Genomic DNA, 20,749 nt, shown 5'->3' on the forward strand with positions numbered 1-20,749 from the left:
ATTCTTCAGTAAGTTCCCCATTTCTCAGTCACTTTTTTTTTTTTTTTACATCTGCTTTTACTCCACTTGGTTTTTTGTTTGGTCTTAAACTCTGGAAAACTAGCCTTTCTGTATTACCTCCTAAGTGGAGAGGGGTGCTAAGTTTTAAAAATAAACACACACACACAGAAGAAAAGCCCCAATCATCCACTCACCCCAATTCATCCCTTTCAGTTCTACATGCTTGCAACTTGCCTTCTGCTTGGTCTTTGTTCGTACTACCCAGACAACTGCCTAGCAAACACTTTTCCCATTTCAATTTTTGTTTAAAGAGTTAATCATTCCAAAAGTTTTTTTTTCTGGCAATACACAGGAAGAACAGTATTATGTCTTGCAAAGTTTTAGACACACAGTAGTTCTATTCCAACTTTCACACTTCCTCAGTTTTCTTGTAGACAACGTAACTGGTTTGATGTCTTAATTTCTAACATTGTAATTACTTCATCAAAGAACTTTTACATTTCAACACTGTCAGGTTAGAACTCTACACACTGTGAGTTGTAACTCACATGAACAAGAGCTACTTGCAGGTTTTGAGAACTGATTGGTACAAATGCACAGATCAAACCTCCCAAAACCTGTATAAGAAAAATTACTATGCTGATAAAATGCTGCTTTAGACTTACCCTACCTGAACCAAAGATATAAATTCAAAATGCAGAAGCACAAATACTGTCTAACAACATGAGAGCCTGCTGTGTTTATTAGAATTAAGTGATTCAGAAATAACAGCTGCTGATTCTGCATAACTGTCTCCATATTTAAAGAAATGCCTGTGTCTTCTTGCCACGAACACTAAAACCATTTTTATGAGGTACTCTGGTACTAACCGATAAACGACTTTTTATTTTAAATCACAGCTCTTACTTACAAGCCACAAGAATGCATACAAGCGCAATATGGTATGAGAAGAAGGTGAACAATTACACAAAATTTGGTGTCTTTTTCCCCACTCTGTCATTTGGTCAATAAGATTACAACCTACAATTCCATGTATGATCTTAATACACATTATTTAACAAACAGCAAATATGTGAAATAATCATTTATTTAAGTACTCTGTTCAATGTCATCTGGATTACTATATTAAAGCTTTAATTTACATGGGTTTGTTTCAACATGTGTTTTAAAAGAACATAAGATAGGTAAGCATTACATATCCTTAATCATGGGATACAGAACCATATCCAAAACATAAGGAAATAAAACAGTGCAGAAATTGAGCCAGGAATCTTTAATCATGGGATACGGAACCATATCCAAAACATAAGGAAGTAAAACAGTGCAGAAATTGAGCCAGGAATCTCAGGAAGTACCCTAAGTCACCTTGCTCGGCAAAGCCTCAGCCTGCAGCCAGCTGAGTTTTCTTCCTTCTAAGCCTTGGAAAAAATAACCGTATATATTCAGCTCTTGTGTTGTTCATCTGCTCTCACTAATGTCCCAGCTTGTGGCTGCACCGAATTTTTGATGCAGACAGAAAACTGGTCAACAAATCTTGACAACCTTTGTTCTGAAGGAGTCATTAAATGGCCCAGTTAGGGTCTGGGGCTCATGCCAAGCGCTGTACCCAAGGTGCACATAAGAGATGTCTTTAAAGCCATTAAGGTGCGCTGCTCAAATGCTAGCAACACTTCGCACATACTCAGCCTATATTTATAGCAGTGACATTGTTTTCTGACATTTTCCTTATCTTTTGCTCCACATTTATTGAAGCATAGTGGCACATTCGTTTTAGGGGCCTGGTTTTAAAATAGCTGATAGGTACTTACTACATGGATGTCCTAGAACTTTCACTTCATCAATAGCCACATATCCTGGGTGACCTGAAGTGACCACTTCAAAAACAACCTGAGAAGCAAAAGGAGAATTTCAGTTAGCAGCTCTGTAACACACGGAATATAAAAATATTCTGTTAGGGAAAAATACATCAACTCTTTGAACATGCTTGGAACACCTCGAAACAAAATACAATCAAAAAAACCTCAAAATGTGTTGCTTTTATTAAAATTAACCAGAACGTAAATCATATTTTTTCATGTTTATACTACTTTTGGAGATTTACAAGTGTGATCACATATAGGTCGCAATGAGAAATAATCAAATGCCCCCATTATTTGATCTGCCAAAGTAGTTAACTAATAATCATCTTAAGTATTAAGATTCATATTTTATTTTCAATTCTTTGTCTTGCAGAGTAAACTCCTACTTTTATTTAAAATATTACAGTTCTGCACTACACAGAGATTTGCACGGTATCAGACACAAATATACCTATTACCATGAATGTATTTTCCATGCTCTTAATCTTCCACCAAATGTACTGAATTAAGTAAAGCAGATCCATTTGCCACGGTTTGTTTAATGGCTATAAATAGGTCACAAAATAAATAGACTGTTCTTGTCATCTGAATTAAGTACACTCAAAATTAAACCTCTCCGAACTTTGGCAGCCTTAGCTTTGAACAGCCCAAGAATGTTTTTGTGGAATAGAAGAAAATATGCCAGTAACGTCAGCAGGTACATTTTCAAACCAATGCTCGAAAAGTTCATGCTCAAATCCAGGTTGTGATTTTTTTTTTTTTTTAATGCTTCCTTTTTGCTTGGAATGTTAATTCTAACTGCCTCTTGTAACTTGTCTCAGGAAGCACACCGACGAAGACAAAGTTTAGAAACTATTTTTCACACATATGCTGTACTTGACCTTGGAACAGATGCAGGACACTACGTATCATATCCTTTGCTGCAATTATTTCAGCAGAAAGAGAATGATACAGAATGCAAACACATCACAAGGATAACATACAGCCCCGTAATATTATATCACAGTTTCCTGGTGCTGAATAAACACACTGGCAGAGCACCAATTCTGATTTTGAAACAAACCTTGAGGTGAGCAAATTCTTCACCACCTCTTCCCTCTGCCTTCTCCACTCTTTGTCATTGCTCTGTCTGTGGACGCTGATCCTGTTGTTCTCTCCCAGATATCTTCTTCCTAAACTCTGTTCTTTCCTCCCTCCCATTCTCACTGGAGCAAAATTGCCGTAAATAAGGCTTTAACTCCACATGCCTAACAAGGAAAAAACTACCCTTCATTCTAGTTCTGCCTCCTGTCTATGCAAACATTTCAACCGACAGTGCCAATGTTGACCCTGGATGAGCCAAGCAGCAACAAGAAAACACAAGACAGCAATGAGGAAAGTCCAAAAGCCACCAAACAAATTTTGCAGAAACAAGTTCTGCAAGAGAAGGATTGCTCAGTCACAAGCACCAGCCTGTGGCCTTCTAAATGCCTGATGGCATTCTGATGGTGCTTAAATTTCCACAGCAACAGAGTGCACAGGGTATGGATTTGGCTCCCAGCATTCGATAGAGCATCCAGAGCAAGACCATTCAATATTTCAAAGCATCTCTTTCCTACAAAGAAGAAAAAAGCAGAAGCTCTTAAAGAATAACTTGCATTCAAAGACCTGAAAGAGCTTTTCCAACCATGATCATTCTTGGTTCATCTTAACAGCCTTGAAATGGAAACAAAAAAAAGACAGGTGATGCGCACAAAGTAACTCCAAGTTTTGATGGCAGTGCAAGACCCAGAATGCAGGGTCTGTTTTCACTCACTGAACTTTGCAAAAAGAACAAGCATTTCTCTTTATTAACAAATGTGACAAACAGTTGTACGTTCTCAGTTTCTGTTACCCTCTCTGAAAAAATGGTTATGCTGATGCCCTTGGAAGGAGGAGGAGACTGCTCCATTTCCTGAAGAGCTACCAAGCCTATTCAAAACAGAGAAGATCTGAAAGACTGCAGGGCGTGAGAACCATGGCATAGCCCCAGGAACCTGTAGTTAATGCAGAGATGTTACAACACGGCGGTGAAGAACAGGGAGCACACAGCCAGGTCTCTGAAATGGTGGAAATGTTTCCTGGGGAAGTACGCTGCCACTGAACCAACTGAATCTAAGTGTGGAGGCAAAAACCTGCCTGAAAAAACACAGAGGGCTGGGGCTGATTTCTCTCCTGTACTCCCTAGTGGCTTTAGGTTTTCTCTGTTAAGAAGAAAAAAACAGTTACCTTTCTAGTTTTTATTGAAATGTAACTTTAAAAAAAAAACAAAACAAAACACGACACCCAAACAAAAAACAACCCTCCCTCTCTTTTGGCACACTCTGTATAAGAAGATCTGCGCAATGCCATCTGGAAGGTCTACCTGATCCATGACCCTATCACCGCAGAGCAGAGAAGGTTTTTTCAGGTTCTTCACTTTTAGATATGTTAAATTCTAGAAAACTCTGGGAGGAACTGGCACATGCACACCTCTGAAGCAGCCAGCCAAGCCAGTCAGAAGTTTTCTGCTAAAAATATTAATGCCAGATAATGGGGGGTTAACTATTTTTAGAAAATGTTGCATGAAAGTGCCTTTTCCAAAGAATTACCTGACTTCCAGCAAAATCAAATACCTGAGCTCTAGAAAGGAAAACATACGCAATACCCGAATACAAGATGTCAAAATAATTTCTATAATTCGTAACAAGGGAGCATATCTAGAGGCTCTCCGAGAGGTTTTAAGTACTTCATTATTGCAATATACTCCCAGACAAAAAAAGCCTGTAGATTCTAACCATGAGCCTGTTCCTTCAGTTCACAGGCAGAAACAACCTTGAAATAACTGAATTGGACCTGCTTATGACAACTGAAAAAGACTCAATGAGTGATGTAAAATATCGTGCCGTATCTCTAGACAACATACCAAAATGTCATTACCACAAATAAGGCAGGCAATGTATCGAGAAACTGCCAGCTGGACATACTATTAAATTACAATTATTGTCATTAAAGTGGGCATGTTCCAAAGAAAAGTAATACAAATTGAAATATTGTCAGTTTAATCATGCTTCCATTAAAAGCAATAGCAAAGCTGGTATCAACTTTAATGATCGTAAATTTTGGTCTCTTCTGACATAAAATATGCAATTTTTAGTAAATGGAAAGACACTACAGCCAGTACTGTCATACCATCGTCAAAGAGACATCACTGATGTGCCTAAGTACAGTAATATAATTCCCGTTCTGTTCACAGGCTGTGAAATACTACCAACTACTGTATCCAAATCCAGTATTTTGTTTTATTTAAATTAATAAATGAAGATTATGAACTGAAATATCTGCTTAACAAAGTATTTTCCCTTTTAGACTTAAAAAAAAAAAAAAATTGGATCCTACACATGACACTTTTCTGGAAGTCCCAGTAAGTGTGCTGCACGCTGTAAGAGGACGCTCAGGAACGGACCTAGGAACACTTCTGGTAGCTCAATTATCCATTGAAAGGCTTTTATTAGGGATGCCAAGATTATTCACAAATCTGGATCAGGTTTGCTAGTAATTTCAGTAGAAATGAAACCTAGAAACTTATTTCACATCCAGTTTTTTCCATCATTTCACATTGGAAAAGTTGCTTGTCTTGTAAAAGTTAACATTTTTACTCCCGCCTCCAAACTTTGTCTTTCCTCATGGCTGACGCAACCCCTGCAGGCAATATAGAAGACCCCAGTCAAAACAGACACAGCACTCCAGCAACGTCAGACTGGGCATCCCTTGGACTTTGTGCCTATTATTCCGCCACCTTATCAGTCCGGAAACAACTGGTTAAAACACTGAATTCATTTGCTCAGGAAAAACTCTGCCAAGCGTTGGCCTGAGAGCTGTTGTACACTGTTCTCCCCCTTGCCAGCCTGCCAAACAGGAACCAGGGAAGCAGCTTAGTGCTGCACCGTCCCTGATCCTCCCCTGCTTCAGTGGACAGCAAAAACTTCCCTGCCACTTCCCCTTGCTATGTATGAACAAAGAAAGGGGGTCTGCTCACCAACATAACGCTTACTGCTGAAAGTGTGCGACTCAAGATAACTTGTCTGTTCCAAAGAACAATAGAAATAAACAGGTTTTGTTGCCACATAACCTCACTCCCTAAATTCCTGCCTTTGTTGTCGCAAAATTACAATGCTTTTAGTCAAAAGGTGGATATAAACACTCTCTACTTCACATGACTTAAAAATAGCACTTTGCAAAAGGAAGAAAAAGGCGTATTAAGAAAGCTCCTGAGCGCCAGGCTGCATCCCTCCTCCCCGGCCTGCCCCGTCCGCAGGCAGCGATGGGTCACAGCACGCACTGCGCTCGCCTCGCCGCCTCCCTCGCTTTACCGCAGAGTGCCTTTCTTTGACTACATGTCACGAGGCGTTGGGAATGGTTTCTCTCCAGAAAATTAGCGTTGTCTTGTACCCCTGTGGGTTGAGTTCTCCTTCCCCTTTTGACTCACCCTAGGACCACCGGCTTTATCACTGGGGCACGGTCACAGCGACTGCTGCCTCGTCAAAGCCACATGAAGGGAGAGGTCTCACCTGGTCCCTCCCAGGACCCGCAGAAGCCCGTCACAGCTTAGTGACTTGGGTTGCCTAAAAGGTGGCCAGGCCTCCCGGGCTGGGATTCGCTTTACACCATTTCCCTCCCCACCTCTCACTCCTACACAACTACCATTCCACACTCACAAGGGCACTCAAGCACATTAAACAACATTTTGGTGGTCGCTGCCAATCTGAGACTCTAAAGAAACCTCTTATGAGTGACCCACACTAAAAACTGAGCTCTTGACATGAAGGCTTATTAAATCTTATTCTTCTCTTTTTGTTCTTAATGCAATTGTCTTACAGTTCTCTACTGAATGCCCAGCAGCTTTCTTGGTTTAGGACAGGAGACAATAACAGAGCCTTGTGTATACGACAAAAAGCGCAGGCCTGCTTACTCTTGGGCATTTTCAGACTGCTGGGGTTTTTTAATTTAAGTATGCAGTTTGCCCTGGCGCATCTTTCTCAAAATAACTATTCCCAAATCACTCAATTCAATGAAGAAGAGCTATTTAAAATGCCTGACACAGGGTTGTGATTCAAAATGCAACATGCATTTCAAAGTTTCTTTTGAGTTCAAAGCGCAGCTCAGGAACCGTAAAGCGTGCAGTTGAATGCGACACACACAACACACGAGAATGTGAGCCCGACCTTTACTGCACAAGAAGCTTAACTCTCTGTCCTAGCTGATGACTTAAGTACACTGCATGAGCCAAACTCCAAGCAAAACATGTACAAAGCAGGTTATGAAACAAATTAAAGTCTAGGTTTGAAAAGGTAGGCTGGATCTACTGCTTCTTATTCCCTAAAAGCCTAATTTACAGGGGAAAGTGTCAGAATGGTAAAGGGTAAATCTCATCTCAGTGTGAAGTGATACCATATAACTCCTTTGTGTCCTTACTAAAAAAGATCAGGAATTACTGCCAGGCTCTTAACTCATTTTCTCATTCCAGCTTCCTAGGAAGTTATGTTTAAAGTAGGTGCAGTGGCACAGAGACTAGCGTTACTCCACTGGAAGCTATTTTTAATCCTTTCATTTCCATTTCTGGATTTTAAAACTGCAGTGTTTGTTTTTTTTATTTAATCAAGATTTGTTTCAGCTCACTGCTGCCATGCCTGACTCCCAGCAAAGTACAAAGCAAATAATTCAAAATACAAAACCTGAGAGGGGGACGATGTGTAACTTGGAACGGTGCTGTGCCAAATTGCTTGCTCACAGGGTTAGGAGCAGGGGACGCAAGCCACTCACCAGACTCAACCCAGTAGTGGTATTTTGCATATTGTAAAGTTCCAAAACTGCAATGCTTCAAAAACACAAAATATATTTAAAATACTACTAATTGGTCTGAGAATCATTAACTAACCTAGGGAAGAAGAAAAAAAAAAAAAATTACTCCCCCACCCCAACCACACAAAACAAGAAAACAACGCTGAAATCAACAGATTTTCCTCCTGCTAAAAGATCCAAATGAGGAAAAAAGTCAAAACATTTAAGAAAATAAAAACAACTCCCCAAAAACCCTCCCAGCTTCTCCTTACTAGAGGAGCCGCCTTTTCAGGACTTGTATCTCAAAGCATCAATTTTAGAGCCTCTCAGCCTACTGAGACTGCTCCCCGAGAATCTAAAACCAAGCTCACCACTGCTCATAGAACTCTACGTAGCATTTAATCCTCTTTTCTGTGTACATCCTGATTCTATTCAAGTAAGGAGGAGGGTGAAGGTTCTAGTAATTATGCGAAGCCTTGTTTGGTTTGCAGGCTGTCTCTAATGGCATGATAAACTCCTTGATGCTCTTGCTTAAGGTGCACCAAGTAGACAATAGCTCAGTAAAGCAAACAATTTCTCGTGTGACCAATGATAAAAAGAGGAAGCCAATGCTCCCTCAGGGGAGTACAGAAATACGCCTAGCTCGCGTAGAAATATCCCAGCTACTTTGAAACAAATAGCTGAGAGACCAGGAGGCACAGCAGAAAGAACAAGCTGTTCTGATTAGCTTTGACCCTCAGAAGGTGTTTGGCAGCTTGAAGCTATGTTACTGCAACTATACTGTAATCGGTAACTGGACTGCAACGTAGACATACCCTAAAGTCCAAGGCAGATGTTAAGCAGTAGCACCTAGAGGACCATTAATTATGGAATTAAATATATCCTTGATCACCAGAATACTTGACAATTTAAGTTTAAATAAGCAGTAATTAAACTACAATTAGTGTTGTTACATGCAGGTTATCATTGTGATTTAGATACTGTACAGCTTTCATAAGGGGTGAAACCTATACAAATAAATTACCTAGTAAAAAGAAAAGCGTACACTAAAAGAAATTAATTACTTTGTTCAGAGACTGTACTTCTAAAGAGTCAATTCTAAATGGAAATCCAACATGAAAGGTATTAACAAGCTTGGATAACTGGTGGTACACTAATAAAATACTGTTAATAATTAAATCTTTTGAACGCTTTCCACATATGTGTTAATAATATGTGGTTTAAACAAATAAATCTTTAGAAGTTGGATTAAAATTCACCCCACACTACACAATCTAATTTCTAGTCAGCTATCATTAGTGGGAGTTATTTTGCCAACATTTCTCATGAATCAACAGCAAAACAGACCAACACCACTGTGTTTTCAAGCATCCTGAACTGTATAAATATTGTACTCTAAAATATTATCATACATAATTTGTCTTCAGAGTTCTGTAGTACATTTTGGTTTCATTTGCAGCTAGACACCTTGTAGGTGTCCTGTTAATGGAATGGAATGATAAGGCATTCACAAACATGCAGATGCTTACACGGATATGTGATTTAAAACACAGCAGAGAAAATCACACAATTACATTGCTTTGTCCCTTCACCTACTAATGCCAAGTCTTTCCCTGAAGATTACTCATTGGGAAACTATCAACCTTCATATCCTGAAAGTTAAAAAATCCTTAAAAATCTTCTTAGCTGACTTCTTTTAATTTTGTTCAAAAAGGTCAGACAACCTCAGAAAATCCCTCGGAGGAAGTCTTGTACACGTTGGAGGTTATGTGGGAAACACATGTATTTGTGCCAAAAGAGGTCAGAGTTTTGGAATCAAATGACTAGCAGCTTAGGAAACAGACCTGGTGCTAGACACCGGGCAGGTGGGTCCTTTGCCTTCTCCCACCACACATGCACTCATCTGAGCTCTCGCCTAACTTGGACACACATTCTCCCAAGATTCACATATACCCTCTCTCCTCTTCCTGCCCTTCTCCCAGCTGCTTGCAGCCTTCTGCCTCCCCTGAAAACAGATTCTGTGGAGAATAAAGCACATGAAAAGAGTTCAGAAACAAGAAGAAACTGCAAGTGTCACAGGGCGAGTGAGGAAATTGCATCACAAATTTCTGAGAGGACGGAGGCAAGAAAAATGGAGACGATTGACCATAAGCTGTCAAAATGGAGACAGAGCTTCCTCAAGAATAAATTACCATATTTACAATGAAAACAGTGAAGTTACACTGTTTTACACTCATTCTTTGGACTGCCACAGATATTGCTATAGCGTAAGACATTTTGGCACATCAGCGAAACTGCAATACCTAACCAGGTATTACTTCAGACTATATGCAGCAAATGCAAAGAAAATGGCTTATTATGCTCCTCTGTGAAAGAAAGATTATGTAAAAAATTCTGTATTTCCAGAGGCAAAGACAGTACATTGAATCCATTACAGATAGGCTCAGGTGTCTATTACCTATCAGCTGATGCATGGGAATTTGCTACACGGCGGTACTTCATCCAAGCATATAAGGGTTCACCTATGAATAAGGGTGAACAGTCCAGATGGCAGGTCTCGAGGAGAAAGCGGCCTAGAAAGGTTATCCTTCTATCTCTATAGCCAAATCCATGTTACTGGGACATCAGCTAGATGTATCATATTGTTAGAAATCTGACACAGATTATTACTAATATCAGTAACATTTAAAATTATCAGAGCTTGCCTGTATTTTTATTAACATGTTAATTTAGCTTAAATTTACTAGTCAGAGTCAAGGCTGCTTCTGCTAAAATTCCCCTGTCCACATCAGCATTTTGGTTCAGAGCTAGAGTGAGGCTTTGAAGCACAATCCTCATCTTTACAGACTGCTGTTTCACAAAGCAGTTCTGTTGCATGAAAATCGGACTCCTTTCAGAAGGCAGGAAATTGGGAGCTCCTCTGCTAATTCACTCCAAACCCAGATGGGGACATTACGGTCCAGACTTTGGCATGAGCAACACAGTCACACATTCAACCAGTCTCTGCAAAATGTGTATGCACCACATCGTGCCCCTGAAGCACCCAGCATGCTCACAAAACCCTCCGGTAGATCCCATGTTACAAACCACCCAGAGTTACATCTGGTGTCAGCCACGAAATTGTCTGTGGGATGCTCTACTCTTCTTCCACCATCCACTGAGGCTAATGACACAGACTGGTCCTCATTATTTCAGTCAAGACAGAAAGGTTCTCTGGCATCACTGGGGGGCATTCTCAACACTGGCATTAAGTTGGTAATGTGGGGTCCACAGTCTTGCAGTAAGGTCATAGAATCATGGAATACCTCAAGTTGGAAGGGTTCCATAAGGATCATCGTGTCCAACGCCCTGCTCTTCACAGGACTACCTAAAACTAAACAGTATGACTAAGAGCATCATCCAAACACTGCTTGAACTCTGACAGGCAACAAAATACACATTGCCCTTTCACTCTGAGAGATGCAAAGGTATGGCTAAACCAAGCTTGGACTCCATGATCAGGATACAGCGTCATGCTCCAGAGAAGCAGGTAGTACACAGCTTCTCCCACAATGCTGAGGTGAACCTCAACTCTGCTAATATGCCTGCCCTTCTGGAAAAGGTGCCGGTATTCCCTCATTGAGCCCATGGCCAATTATAGTAGAGCTACATCATGAGTCCTCCCAGTGAAGTTTGCTGAGATGTCCGTAAACTTACTCTGAATCCTGTCCAGGAAGCCCTGACGACACAGTTGTAGCAATTCCTAGCCACCTTGGGCAGAACACTGGATGCAAATGTGGACCCTATCAATACCCCCTACACAACCTAGGAATACACTTTTGGAGGCAAGAGGAAACAAACGAGTGCACACTGTTGGGTCTGCAAGTATTGCACCCACCACCAGGTATCCCATGTTCCAAGAACAAGATGATCCTGGTACTCCAAACTCATCTTTTGGACCAGGACTTTCTGTCAATTGTGGGTAAAACAATCACAGAGGGAAAGACTCCAGAAAGTTCTTCAGCTTGTTTTGTTCCTTAGAGGAAAAAGGGTTCAAAAGGAACAGTTCACTTGAGACACGCTCACAGATCAGCTGCTGCAGCCACAGAAAGAAGGCCACTATAATCCCCCTGAGTACCTTGCAGTGGACATCACCACTGGAATGACACTGTGGAATGACAACACTGTACTTCCTAGGGAGGCCTGCAGTCAGAAAAAACCCATCTTTGGGACTGCTTTTCTTCAGAAAGCTTCAAACCATAAGTATGGTGACAATGTTCAGCATAGGGGACCAAATAAAATCCAAACCAAAAATCCAAAAATTCCAAAATGCAAGTGAAGGTGAAAGGAGTCTCAATAATATCTTTGGTCTACTGGTCTGCTCTTATTACACCAATTTACTTGCTTGTGGAGACATAGACTATATTTTCATGGGAAGAGGAGAAAAAAATGTTGAACTACACTAAATAACTGTACAATCTGTAAACATTCCTACAGAAAAGCAGCACCCTAAGGAACTGTCAAGTGAAATTCTCCCTAAATCTTTAGGATGTAATCAGAAGCCCATTCCTACAATAGCTACCCTTATATTTATGTTTACTACTGGACAGAAGAAATGGATGTTGCATTCAAACTGAAGACAAACTGAGGATTCAAAGGATTCTGCTGGTTCTAAAGCAGTAAGCATTTCTGATCTAAATCAAAGTTCAAGACTCTACTGCAATAAAATCTATTGGCATTCAATTCCAGCATCCCTAATGAACTGAAAGAATAAGTGAATTTATTATAGAGAAACAGAGATAATTGACTGAAATCAATGGCCAAATTTCTAAATTGTTTGAATATGATTATTTCATACACATGTAAAGCATGTGTGTGTGCATACATTTCATACACTTCTATAAATACATGTAAACATATAAATAAAGCCATATATATGTAAAACCAAACATTTAGCATCATCTACAAAAATATAATTAAGATAAAGATCAACATAACAAAAGATATTTTGATAGAAAGTCAAAACGATGATTAAGAACCAGGTGACTATCATGAGAAACAAAACATCAGAAAAAGTAAAACATACCTGATAAAAATTGGGCCAGAAAGTGCTAATTGCCAGTTCCGCCCTGTTCCAAGTAGCAGTGATAGATGTGTTCCAGATCGGGTTACCAATAGGGCCATCATTAACTTTCACATATATATTCAAAGTGCCAGGGCTAGATCCGCTCTTGCTTGAAACATAATAGTGGAAATCAATACAGTGTGTATCATTTTCTTTCAGATGGGGCAGCAGGAGGTGAGCTTTCTGTCCTGCAAATTTCCCAGATGTATTCACCAACATGAAAGAACCTGCAAAACAAAGTCACTAGTTCAGTTGCGTCTTTATTTTATTTTCCTCTCCCTAACATGGTGATCTGTAATTAAAGCATCATTAAAAAAAAAAATCCTTTTGGTTTGCTTCTACTCACATATCAGCAATTTGTGTTCATAGAATCATAGTATTGTTTAGATTGGAAAGGACCTTTAAGATCATCGAGTCCAACAGTAAACCCAACACTGCCAAGCCCACCACTAAACCATGTCCCTAAGCACCACCTCTACACGTCTTTTAAATACCTCCAGGGATGGTGATTCCACCATCTCCCTGGGCAGCCTGTTCCAGTGTGTGACAACCCTTTTGGTGAAGAAATTCTTCCTAATATCCAATCTAAACCTCCCCTGGCGCAACTTAAGGCCATTTTCTCTTGTCCTATCGCTTGTTACTTGGGAGAAGAGACCGACCCCCACCTGGCTACCCCCTCCTGTCAGGTTGTTGTAGAGAGCGATCAGGTCTCCCCTCAGCCTCCTCTTCTTCAGACCAAACACCCCCAGCTCCCTCAGCCGCTCCCCATCAGACTTGTGCTCCAGGCCCTTCACCACCTTCGTTGCCCTTCTCTGGACTCGCTTCAGCACCTCAAGGTCTTTCTTGTAGTGAGGGGCCCAAAACTGAATACTTTCAGGTTGTTTATCTTCCCAATTTTCAACTACTAAAACTCTTGGAAAAAATCCATTAAACTATTCCATCATAAATCCTGCATATTGTTTGAAAAGATCAATCCACTTCTACCCGTAATGCCATCTTTGTTTTAGCAGAACAACTAATAAGCCTAATAAGTCTTATAATTCTTTCACCAAATTCAATCCTCCAAATTCTTCCTCATCTCATATGCATAGACACGTCTTCCATTATTTTGTTAGAAATTGTTTTGATCAAACACAAACATGAAATCACGTATTTCTGAATCATGTATTCCTGCAGTCCCTTTTCCAATAGTCAGTAATATCTAAAAGAACTGCTTTCTGATGAAAGCTGTTTGTTTTTTCAATCCCTTTCAATATTTAAAGAATTTGACTATTCATCCTATAATCTTCGTTCTGTTTCCTGCATGACTAGTCTACGTTTTCAAACAGTGTATTGACATTTTGAAGGCCATTTCTTATATAACTGATATTACCTCTTTGCAAAAAGCAAGCAATGTATAGAAAGTCCATACACACAAAGTTCACAAGTGATCAGAGAAAACAACAAATTTGTTTCAAGTTTCAGACTGAACTTCTGAACCAACCATTGCATTTTAGAAAAAATAGAAAACAAGTAAGAAAAGGCAAATCATCCATATGTTGGAGTATACAATATGTTATTTGATGAAAATAAAAATATTCTCTGGTGCAGAGCCAACTTGAATCTAAAAATATGACAGTTATAGGTGAAGAAAAGGAAATTAAATGAGGGAAGATGGGATGGGAAGTGTTGGGGAAAATGTATCAAGTGAAGATTCACGACTCCAGAACAGGCAGATCCAGAGAGTCTTTTAAAACACAAAGCTATCCAGCAGCATCTCCCCAGAACTGGAAAAGGCAAATTCAGGTTGAATATTCTAGAGCAGGGAGCAGGTAGATATTTGAAACAATTAATTTCAGTTAATTGAAATTAGAGGACAATGTGGATCTTGCCAAAGTCTCCTTCACATAAAGTAATATGAAAAGGAATTTGACTCATTTCTATCCTCAAGCTTGACGAGAGACAGCCTTTAAGAGAAGGGATTCAGTCCTCATGTTCCCCCACATGAGGCTGTCACAGTGGACAACCCCAATCCACTTTCAAATCAGTACAGCTCCAGAATAAGAGCAAAGATCATTCTTTAAATATACACATCCAAACTGGGGGAGGTTATATATCGTGAAGTATTTCCTCCCTCTTCCACTGCTGATAAAGGACCAGAGATCGTTTATGAAAAAAAAAAAAAAACAAACACCAAAAAAACCACCACAGTATTGTCCTAGAGCTGGATGGTTGGTATGCAGAGGATGATTAAGTCTCTGTATGGTGAACCGTACGTGCACTTAAAGAAAGAATACTGAACAGAATATATTTATATTTGTCTGAATTAAAAATACCATGCTGAGTATTAATGGAAGAGAAAACTAAAGCTCACAGGTTTGAATGTTACCTGCAGTTAAAGATCGTGTAAATATGACGTATCACAAGCTTCTACGCCTTCAGCGTTGTGGGTGTAGAGTATTGTCCATTTGGAAAAAAGATAAGTTAATGCTGGGTTTGTATAAAACCTACTGAAGGGCAGGAAATGGGATTGCATTTGAACTGCAGTGCCACTCACGAAGGCAACTGGAAAGATTTATTTTTTTTTTTAATAGGAAACCTTCCTTGCCTGAATAGAAGGCAAATGCAATTACAAAGTAACTCTCGCTCTGTTTGATAAGGCGGGCCAGTACGGGTGGGCAAGGAAGCCTCCCAGGAGCGGTGCTACTCCTCTTGGCCTGGGCGGCCCTCCAAGGCGCAGCCCAGCCCCAGGGCAGCACAGCAGAACCACCAAGGTGTGCGAAGGTCTCCTCACCATCCCTGGTCACTCAGAAAATCCACGGGCAGCTAACCAGCCAAGGGGTACAACTGCTGAGGAGAGTGTTTCCTTTGCTTGTTTTTAAAGGAACTGTGCTCCTTTGGGGCTTCTAAGAGAGAAGTGTGGTGCAGGATGACATTCTTGTTTTCATTTCTGTAAGATCCCCCATCCCATGTTTGACCTAACACGGTACGCTCTGGCAGCTCCACCAGTAGCTTCTACAGCCAGCGAGAACTGTGCTGCAAACTCTTAAAAGGGTAAACTGATTTATAAAACGCACTCACAACAGACAGCTTCCCACAAACGGTATGCAAAGTTTTCTTCAAATTCTCTCAAGAGCCCTCACGATGCAGTCAGATGGACTTCTTTAAAGTTGGCCTAATACCTTTTACCAGCTATAATATTTTTTAACTGTTATGCTACGACTGAATCTCAAACAAGCCAGAGCTTTTAGACAGACCTGTCTGCACCTTTTCTTTAAAGTGAGCACACCAAAAAATACCAAAAGGGCTTTGAAGAAGTGATGTTTTATTAGAACATAAACTTGAACAAACTCTCTTCTGTCTGAAAACCCAGATTCTTTCGGGTGAGCGAGATAAAATACAGCCATTTGAAAACAAATACCTTTTCTGCCCAACTGTGTCTTTGCAACAAGGGCCCTTTCCCTCCAGACCTGCTTTTCACACTAGCAACTTTGAATAGCCTCTACAGTTTCAACGAACTCTACTTGCTCTCCTCTGGGTCAACAGTAAAACCTCCCTGCTTTTCATCTTCTCTGGCCTGGTTTTGTGTCTCTTCCCCATTATTCTAAGAAAACTCCCCAAGTGCAATCTCCCCAGTCAGCACATCTATTGCTGCCTACCCTGTTCTTCCTTGGAAAAGCTTCTCCCATGGGAAGGTGCTCTCAAAGAAGAAATCCTCTCCTCCTCTTCAAAGAGCTGCCTCTGACCAAAAAGCATGCAGTTACCAACCATGGATTTATCATAGCATATAACATGCATGCAAAAAATTATTTTAAAAGACACCTTGAACCACTATCTCATTTGTCACACACAGAATGACAATACATGCATGAAGAATTTTTTTGTCTGTTCCCTCTGTTTTCAAGGAAATAAGATGAAGTTTCCAACTGCACAAACAGACTAAAACTTGCTTAGCACAAAGGCTCTTCCCCTGCCTCTGAGGGCTACACTCACAGATGCTTCCTTGCCTTGTCTGTTCCTAACAGGGCACAGCTCCACCCGTTGACTCTTTAGCCTGTGTACTTGCAGTGAGGTTGGAAGAGGTCTGCTGGACACATCTGCTAGATCTATCCTGCACAAAATAAGGCAAGTCAAAATACAGGATTCAGTAAATAAAGGATTAAAGGATAGGAATAGAAATAGTAACAGTCAATATGGTAACAGACAAACAGGTCTTGCTAAAAAAAAAAAAAGCCTGGTTTTACAGCTGGAAGGGATTGCAAGTACTGCTGAGAAAGATGGCAGCTAAAAATATAAAAGACTTCTGTGAAGTGCTTAACATAGTAAACACACTAATTACAGGAGCATAACAGGACACATCAAATGTATTAAAAGCTGAATAACTGAAGTAACAGTTAATGAAGAAACCCCAGTAAAGAAGGGATGAGGTTCTGCTAGTGGGATTCTTTTTGGATCACCATTAAACTAGATGCTACTTTAACTGTTTTAACAAGGACGTAACAACAGATGTAAAATTGTTTCCAGGAAAAATTGTAACAATACAAACACTGACAAAACAACACGAAGTGTCTAAGTAGCCAAGCCTAGGGTACCCTCAGGAGCCAGGGTGAGCCCTCCTCTCCCAGCCTGACAGACACAAGGCTGCTGCAGCTCCGTGTCCCCAGATCCCGCTGGTGGTGAGGCTCCCCAACACGGACAGACAAGCAGACACGCAGAGGGATGGCCTCAGAGACCAAATACAGCCAGAAAACCAGTGCCCTTACCAGCACCTCTGTGAACACAGAGAGCACTGACACGAACAGCCCGGTCCTGCTCTCCAGCTAACGGGGATTTCATACTGGAGAGGAACCTCACCCTGCTCCTCCCCAGGTGCTGGCCCGAGACCCAGGAGCCCCTGACTTTCATGGTCCCACACCAGCTGCTGGCACTCAAATCTCTTCTGCCGCTCTAGTTAGCCTGGTTTGAAGTTCATGAGCACCACACTCCCCCCAAAGGGGAGGACGCACCCACACACAAGATGGTTAGAAATAGGATTTCGTAAGAACACAGGATAGACTGCGGTGATCAAGCATCAGAGTCACACCATCATACTGAGTGGTCAGCTCTTTACACTTGATGAGCCTGTTTTATCCCTTTATCCCTCTATTTTTCCCCATGCTTACTCCTTCCCAATCCAACTTTACCCCTGCCTTTGGTCCCCACATGAACAGTCACACATGCAGTGAGGGCAGCAAACAAAATTGCAAGCGGTGGTTTCCAGTGAGGCGCTTAGCTATCAAATTTGTATTTTATTATAACCTGGCATTCAAAGCATGAGATGGTTGTTCTGTCACTGCAGATAAGTATCTGTAAAACTGACCAGCACGTGCCAACAATTAATGCTGTAGCCCAGAAAGTCCCCCTTCTTTTCTAAGCACATTCTGTTTGTTGCACCACCGATAATATTAGCCATTATTTTGGCAAACCATTCAACCATGCAATTCAACATTTAAGAAACAATACCCAGGAGACAAGCAGAAATCAGCTTTAACATGTTTCAGGGGAGCTCCTGGGGTAAACCAGTTACTCTTCAGGTAAAAGCTTTGGAGAAGTAAATATAGTAAGGGGAGGAGCGAGGGGGGAACATGGGTTGAACCTGCATGTTATCCTATTGAAAAGGGCCATCTCCAAGAACAGGGTTAAGTGCTACTGGTGCTCTTCCCTCTTCCCAATGTCAGGCTGAAAGGTTTGTTAAACACAGAGGTTAATATAAAAAGCTTCTCAAGGCCCAAAGACAGTGAGTTTTACAACTATTATAGAAATTCGATTTTGTTTCAGCTTTAGGTTGCTAGGTTAATGTTTGACTAGCGATCACACCTATGCACACTCTTCCAAATTTCAGATCACCCCAGCAATAAATTACTTTTCATTTAAAAGCAGGCTGTCATTGTACTTTCTGCATGTGGCATTCTCTGCAAAGCGTACTGCCACCGGGGCCAATTACCAATCTCCTAACTACTGATAAAGGCAAATTGTCATCACAATACTATCAGGTGTGTAAAGTACTACTAAGGTGTTGCATAGATTAGTATCTGCAGTAACACAGCACATGCAAATGACATCCATCTTTTCAATTCCACTCAAATGTCTGATAGTTTGCCACAGACCTGCACAACAGAAAACAAAACACTACTGTATTGCCTATGGCGCCAAATCCCACAACAATATACAGCCTTCTGAAATCTTGTTTGACATATCAGTAATTTTAGAAGAATATTAGCCTCAAGGGCTATTCTGTTACTGGAGTAATTTAGTCCTGGTTTCATGAGTGCGAATAAAGATAACTCACAAGAAATCTACCTTATCTACCAAAGAGTAGGGTAGAATAAAAACAAAACAAGACCACTCCACAGATCTACAGGAGACTACAACTTAGTGTTTAACCTACTCTTTTGAGTCAAAGCAACCACCTTTTTCTCATCTGTTTAACGTTCATCTGAAAGCTCCCTTAGCCTGGACCATATATAGCATCAATCCTTTTACTTCCACATAAAAAATCCAACTCGGAAATTAGAAGCTGACCAGTGTAAGTACAATCACAGATGCTTCCCTAAAAGATGCTTTTATATTTTGTTTGTTTGTTTGTTTTTCTGAACGGAATCACTCATTGAAACTACAAAACACAAGTAGTGGGCTTTTCCCCCAGTTAAACTACAAATTATTTTAGATTAGCATCTACAGCATTTTTCCTCCATAGAAACACTTCAGAGACCCTAGGTAAGACTTGCTGAGTAAAATTTTTAGCACATCAGGGCCTGTGTTTAGCTGATGAGCAACAGGATGGCTCAGGACCTTTGCTCTTGAGCCCATGTCCGCAGAGGAAAGTACTACATTACACCAGCATAAAGGCACCCACATGCCCCATGGCAACTCCGTGACAGTTTAAGCCTTAATGGGTAAGTTACTGCACTTCCCACAGGCTAAGTTATACACTTTAGTACCTACCTTTTATCATCTCATAGCAATCTGTCTGCACAGTCAACCTATATTATAACAATATGAAAGCTTTAAACCGAAGATGATAGCATATGAAATTGGGGCTGTTACTTCAATCTTAAAAAAAAACCCCAAACCCCACAACAAAAGAACTCCACCACCATGAATTCAAAATCTGCTTTTAAAATGGAATTTAACTCTGGTCTACACCAAGATTTACGTATGTGTCTGTGTATGTATCAGCTTGGAATATTGCATTAGTTGGACTTACTCTGTACAGGAATTAGAGATCCATTACATCTCCATTCCTAGATTTCTTTCTTTTTTTAATGCACGTCTGCCTTTGCCACACAAGCAGCTGAAGGCATTTTCTACAAATTGGTGTATAAAGCCATATTTCACTTAGGTTTTCTCCTCTTAGGGATCCTGTTACACTTAGCAATGATAGAGAGAAGAGTGACGTATCTTAAGAGTTCAGATTTCTTTTTTCCTACCTGATTTCCAAATTCTAAAGCACATAGAAAGTACAGAGGTATTTGTTATCCAAGGTCTAAGTTGTATGACAGGGTCACATGAAAGGGTTTCAGTACATAACAAATGAAAAAACCAAAAATAACGTAAGGCATAAGGATTGTATTCGCTTAAAGAACATATTTAACTATTAATTCCACAAATTTGAAATCTCACCTCTAAAATAAAACTCTTTTTGCAGAAACATACCTTCTTTGCATTCCAGTAAGAAAAAAGACTCTCAGCTATTTTTATTCTAGACATGTTAACCAGTGCAATCTTATCTTTAAAGGCTCTGACCTAGAAGAGATTACATCATGGACTACATCACAAATAATGAATACTATGCAGGTTGCCAATTTATCTGTGTTTATTCACACAATAATTTCCTTCACTGTGGCAACAGGCAGACTTTCCAGAGGCATCTGTACACTGATAAAGTGGGAATTTTGCTTCTCATTCTATTAAAGAGACCTTTTACAAG

At 40.4% G+C, this 20,749-nt stretch overlaps 1 protein-coding gene across 1 annotated transcript in view; it reads right to left on the bottom strand.

The window, feature by feature from the left end:
* LOC104165442 (receptor-type tyrosine-protein phosphatase mu-like) overlaps window positions 1–13,022 on the bottom strand; it is a 32,593-nt gene extending 19,571 nt beyond the window's left edge. Inside the window, exons 1-2 of the mRNA XM_009705083.1 lie at window positions 12,763–13,022; window positions 1,809–1,887 (exon numbers count right to left, since the gene is read on the bottom strand). Of these exons, the coding sequence (XP_009703385.1) occupies window positions 1,809–1,887; window positions 12,763–13,020 (337 nt within the window). The 5' untranslated portion in view covers window positions 13,021–13,022. The remainder of the gene's footprint in view (window positions 1–1,808; window positions 1,888–12,762) is intronic.
* Between the last annotated feature and the right edge of the window lie 7,727 nt (window positions 13,023–20,749).

Source organism: Cariama cristata, unplaced genomic scaffold (genome assembly GCF_000690535.1).
Source record: "Cariama cristata isolate BGI_N322 unplaced genomic scaffold, ASM69053v1 scaffold1008, whole genome shotgun sequence".
NCBI lineage: Eukaryota > Metazoa > Chordata > Aves > Cariamiformes > Cariamidae > Cariama > Cariama cristata.